The 6000-nt window shown below is 40.1% G+C and overlaps 1 protein-coding gene across 1 annotated transcript in view; it reads right to left on the bottom strand.

Annotated features, from left to right (window-relative positions):
• Window positions 1-3567: 3567 nt before the first annotated feature.
• The window catches only part of LOC139385868 (cell adhesion molecule 2b), a 476978-nt gene continuing 474545 nt past the window's right edge, over window positions 3568-6000 (bottom strand). Inside the window, exons 9-10 of the mRNA XM_071131148.1 lie at window positions 5428-5550; window positions 3568-5019 (exon numbers count right to left, since the gene is read on the bottom strand). Coding sequence (XP_070987249.1) covers window positions 4904-5019; window positions 5428-5550 — 239 coding nt within the window. The 3' untranslated portion in view covers window positions 3568-4903. The remainder of the gene's footprint in view (window positions 5020-5427; window positions 5551-6000) is intronic.

The following is a 6000-nucleotide window of genomic DNA, read 5'->3' as shown; positions in this document are numbered from 1 at the left end:
CCTGCCGCCCCTACATTCTAACCACTAGTCTACCTGCCGCCCCTACACTCTAACCACTAGTCTACCTGCCGCCCCTACATTCTAACCACTAGTCTACCTGCCGCCCCTACATTCTAACCACTAGTCTACCTGCCGCCCCCACAATCTAACCACTAGTCTACCTGCCGCCCCTACACTCTAACCACTAGTCTACCTGCCGCCCCTACACTCTAACCACTAGTCTACCTGCCTCCCCTACACTCTAACCACTAGTCTACCTGCCGCCCCTACACTCTAACCACTAGTCTACCTGCCGCCCCTACATTCTAACCACTAGTCTACCTGCCGCCCCTACATTCTAACCACTAGTCTACCTGCCGCCCCCACAATCTAACCACTAGTCTACCTGCCGCCCCTACACTCTAACCACTAGTCTACTTGCCGCCCCCACACTCGAACCACTAGTCTACCTGCCGCCCCTACACTCTAACCACTAGTCTACCTGCCTCCCCACTAAAGATCACGTGTGGGAGCAGAGAGCAGTCGGAGGACGTTCTAACTATTATGTGTCTGAAGTTCCGGAAGCACAGCCATGAGAGCATGAATAAAACTCCCCCTCCAGCCATATTAAACCTTATTACACAACCAAGTAAAATACTATCAAAATGGAGGAAGGGAGAGCGACTGCGAGGCCTCGTTTACACCTTACGCTAAAATGTGGGTTTTGTTGATCTGATCAATGGGTCCATTCACTATCTGATCTGATCTTAGAGGCCAGTATAATTACGATTTCAATGGTTTGACCATCCATATCTGTTTTCACCTGTAAGACATCCAGATAGAATGGGTCCCTTACTACCTCCGGAAGTGGTCAAGAAGATCTGATCAAATTCAGATCACAACTCATGTATTTAATTTTTGTTTCTATACTGCAATTCAGCTTTCAGCTGTGAATATGTACATGATCAAAAAACCCTTAATAATAATAATAACAAAGATGTGGACAAGACCAGGACTTAGGACACATATTACCACCAGGTGTAAACCAGATTTAATTTGCAAAGCAGCTGGGACAGACAGATAGAGAGCCTGGGGCCATCCTCCTCAGGATAGACATAGTGTCTGGGACCATGATCCTCAGGATAGATATAGAGTCTGGGACCATCCTCCTCAGGATAGACATAGTGTCTGGGACCATCCTCCTCAGGGCAGATAGAGAGTCTGGGACCATCCTCCTCAGGGCAGATAGAGAGTCTGGAACCATCCTCTTCAGGGTAGATAGAGTCTTGGTCCTTCATCCTCAGGATAGATATATTGTCTGGGACCATCCACCTCTGGAGTCTCATAGATATTTAATAATGTGTTAAGCACTTTTACAGACAGACATTGTTGATAGGAAAGACTTCCTCATTATTCAAGTGTGTTTTGCTGGAACTTATCAGGTGTGCTGAAATGATACCTTAAGAGAATGTTGCTATGTTCCTTTTTGATAGACGCATCGTCAACCGGAAACTCCAAAGACATAAATGAAGGAAAAGGACAACGAGACGATGATGTCATTTTGGTTTTTATTTTAATCAGTACTTTTCTTCATTTGGAACATTTTATTTGTTTTATTTTTTTTTTACAGTGGCATAGTTTTGAAAAATTGATATTTAATACTGAAAAAAGCAAACCTCACTCTCACCCCCCCCCCCCCCCCCCCCCCCCGCCGCCCCACCCCTCCCCCACCTTTAATATGCAACGAAATTACAGCAATTTAAACTTTATACAAAAAATTAGTCATTTTTATTTATAGCATCAAATTGAACTAACAAAAGAACATGAATTATGAATATTGGCAATGTGTTTCAACGTGTCTTCGATAGAGTGGCAATGTACAGTAGGGGGAAGATGTCTGGGTCACCAAAGCCTTGATAACATGTTATTACAACTTGTTTGCAGCAAACTCAAAGGCCATAACGGTGATCGTTGTTTTTTAATGACAGAAGTTTCTTCATTAACTACCTTTTATATATTTTTTTGTTACAAAATGGAGAGAAAAAAAAATTAAACTTCAGACAACTACTTTTGTAATAATATTAATATCAATTCATATAGTATAATATTACCAATAATATCAATTAATAATAATAATAATAATAATAAATACTCTATCTATCAACCAGAGTCAATCCCATTACAATTCATGTTCAAGAGAATTCCTCAAAGCATGAAAATAAACATGTCAAAATGACTGCAACCGATATGAAATGAAAACCTTTAAATAACAAGTCTTTTATTTTTCTATTTTTACCAAAAATGTAATACTTACACATTATATACATGCCTTGTGGTGAAACAAAATGCTTGTTCTTCATCAAACAAATGACAAATAAGAATTAAAAACAAATTCAAGAGACTTCTGGAATACTTTTAAATAGATATATTGTCTAATATACACATTTTCAATGTTTTAATTGTTCTCAAAATCCAACAATATTGCCCAGCAGCAATCATCACATTAGCAAAGTCATATACAGCAATATTCACAAGGGAGCGTTAGATCAATAAAGTAGCATGGGCTCTGTCCCAAATGGCACCCTATTCCCTTCATAGTGCACTACTTTGTTCAGAACCAAATGGCACCCTATTCCCTTCATAGTGCACTACTTTGTTCAGAACCAAATGGCACCCTAATTCCCTTCATAGTGCACTACTTTGTTCAGAACCAAATGGCACCCTATTCCCTTCATAGTGCACTACTTTCGACCAAAAAACAACCCCATATGGACCCTGGTCAAAAGTAGTGCACTGTAAACGGAATAATCCCATGTTGTGATGCTACCCCCCCCCCACACTCTTTTATGTTCCCAGAACTCGTAGGATTTGGTTCTTCCAGTCTTTCAGAGAGATAGAACTCTGACCAGTAGTTGTTCATAGTAATGAAAATGAGGTTCAGACATTTTAAGTAAAGTTAGTGTCTCAGATACTTTTCGGACCCTACCGGGATTCAACGTGACCGCGGGAAGTGTGGCTTTTAACTGGAAAAGGGTTCTACTGATCTAACATATGGAATTGTTTCAAGAGGGTCATACTGTGGATTATATATATAATATATATATATATATATATATATATATATATATATACCTAAAGGGTTTCTAAAATTCCAAACACACACATATATATATATGTATATGTATATGTGTATATATATGTGTTTGGAATTTTAGAAACACTTTATATATATATATATATATATATATATATATATATATATATATATTAAAAAAACAAGATTAAAGATAGAATTTGTCCTTTACTACTGTAGCCCATAGAAAAGCAATGAATTACACATTCATAAATGGCATTATAAAAAACAGTCAAAAAAATGTATCATGAGGAATAAGGTTGTCTGTCCTATATCTAGGAGACGTATTAAGAAAGTTCTGGAAATATATATATATATATATATTTTTTTTTTGACACATATTTGTCTCCTTATATTTGTTGGCACTTACCAACCTCCGTACTAGCATTCAGTTGTTACCTTTTCAGACGAGCAGAACGGAGTTAGCAGGCCCAACCGTTCGGACGCTAAAGACATTTGTTTTCTTTTTGTTGCGAGAAGAAACCCATTTTTTTTCGGGAATGTCTCCCGGTCTGACAAACAACGCTGTAGCTCTGCCTTGATTCCCCATTGAGCCCGACATCTGCAGCGTTTACTGTGAATAAGATTTTTCGGGTCGAACGGCCCTTGACAACCCGCAGCCATATTGAATCCCGAATCTCCAATCATCGGTCTGAAAACATCGGTGAATTTAGACTCGTATTGAATCCTGAGATAATGAATTGCTTGGTGCAGAAGTATTTCTCTGTTTGTCTGGGACTTTGTGCTTTTATTATACTTCTGATTCTCTCTGTGGTTTCTTTCTACATGAGATGAGACTATGGCCTATACTAATATACAAATAAAGCTAAAAGAGGATAACATATCATCATATAATATCCACATTCAAACATAAACAATCATACGGATTGTGCTTCATTTTTTATTTTTTGTTACTTTTTTTTAATTTTATTTATTTTTTTAATGTTTTTTTGTTGTTGTGTGTGTCAGAACTATTCAGTTTATTGTTACTTCCATCGTTTTCCACAACATGAGAGCCTAATTGTGTGCCTCTCATACCCAATACCATCTTAACAGTTGCAATAAAGCCCCATCACATTGATACATTTCACATATTCTTCTCTGAAAGCATAATTATCGGCATAGCCAATGTTTTCCGGAGTCAGATGAAGCACATGTCTTTCCGCTTCCTGATGGAAATATCTGCAAAAGGTATATAACAGGGATGGTGAGGGGAGTAGGGGACACAAAATCCCCCCCCCCCCAAAAAAAAAAGACTAAAAGTTGAAACAAACATGTCAGAAGCAGATTGAAAACGGTCTGTATATTTAGAAAATGTCAAATAAAACATAACAACCTGGATGAAACAGGATCTGCTCTTTTTAAAACACTGAGTACAAGTAGCGGAGTACATTTGCAGTAAAAACAAGGCAACGTTTTTATCGATTTGCTTGTTAAAACCGACCAGTAAAACCAAACTTGAGCTTTCTCTTTCGGGAGAGGAGTGGAGGGGACAAATAACTGGTTCCTGCCCCAGCAGCACTGAGCCAACTGCAGACTGTGTTGGTCGACTGGCAGAGATGGACCGGACAGAGGGCAATTCTGGCAAATGCCAGTGGGCCAGAATTAGAAAAAAAAAATTGCTTAATAGTGGGTGCCTCAAGGAAACAAATGGGCTGATGTGTTTGAAATGCCCGGGCCGATATCTGGTCCTAGTCCGCCCCTGCCTCTGGTGAAAGAAACAAATCAAACAGAAAGAACAGAGGTGGAAACATCAAGGAGAAGAGACAGAACTAAATGGAAAGAACAGCTCTAAATGAAGTACTCTTTCTTCTCCTCTGCTGCGTGGTTCCCCTCTGCGTTGATGATGGCTGTGTCTGCGTCAGGGGCATCCTCGGATCCTTTAGCCTCGTGTGTTAGGTACGTCCCTGTTCACACACACACATTCACACACCCACAGACACACACACACACACCCACAGACACACACAACCCCACACACCCACAGACACACAAACAGACACAAACACCCACCCACACACACCCACAGACACATCCACAGACACACCCACAGACACAAACACACACCCACACACACCGACACACCCACAGACACATCCACAGACACACACCCACAGATACATCCACAGACACACACACCCACAGACACACAGATGTTTGGGTCATGTTTTCTATGTTTCTAGCATTTTATCTTAATTGAAAACTGTTTAAAGATTATTTACAGTATGTGGACATTTTTGACAATTTATTGAAGATGTTCACATAATTTTACTAAAATATTGTGGGATTTTAGGAGATGTAAATGACGTCCTTACCTTTATGCCTAGCCAGATACCGCCCTAGAGCTATGATCAAACACAAGGTGATGAACACAACCACAGCCACAACACCTCCAATTAATGCATGGTCAGGGTCCTGCTGTCCTGGTGCATTGGGATCTGGAGAGAGAGAGGTAGAGAGAGAGAGAGAGAGAGGTAGAGAGAGAGAGGTAGAGAGAGAGAGGTAGAGAGAGAGAGAGAGCGAGAGAGGTAGAGAGAGAAAGAGAGAGGAGGAGGGGAAGAAAGGAGAGAGATAAGGAGAGGGATAGAGATGGAAAAAGGAGGGAGAGAAGAATGGGAAGAGGAGAGGTAGAGCAAGAGGAGGAGGGGAATAGGAGAGACAACAGGTGAGTTTCATGCAGTGGGTCATCAATAGAAACAATGAAAACATCCAAGTGTTTCTGAAACATTGTTTCCTGCAGCTGCAGTCGGTGGGTCGGTAAAGAGGAACCAATGAAAACATCAAAGTGTTTCTTATTAAACAACATGAACAAAACTGTCATAGCAAAAACAATCTTCCAGGATAGATTCTTCTTCTTGAATTATTCAGCAGCAGCACTTTTAATTAAC

The sequence above is a fragment of the Oncorhynchus clarkii genome, chromosome 27 (genome assembly GCF_045791955.1).
Source record: "Oncorhynchus clarkii lewisi isolate Uvic-CL-2024 chromosome 27, UVic_Ocla_1.0, whole genome shotgun sequence".
NCBI lineage: Eukaryota > Metazoa > Chordata > Actinopteri > Salmoniformes > Salmonidae > Oncorhynchus > Oncorhynchus clarkii.
Note: the sequence above shows the minus strand (reverse complement) of the source record. Positions and strands in the feature narration are given on the sequence as shown.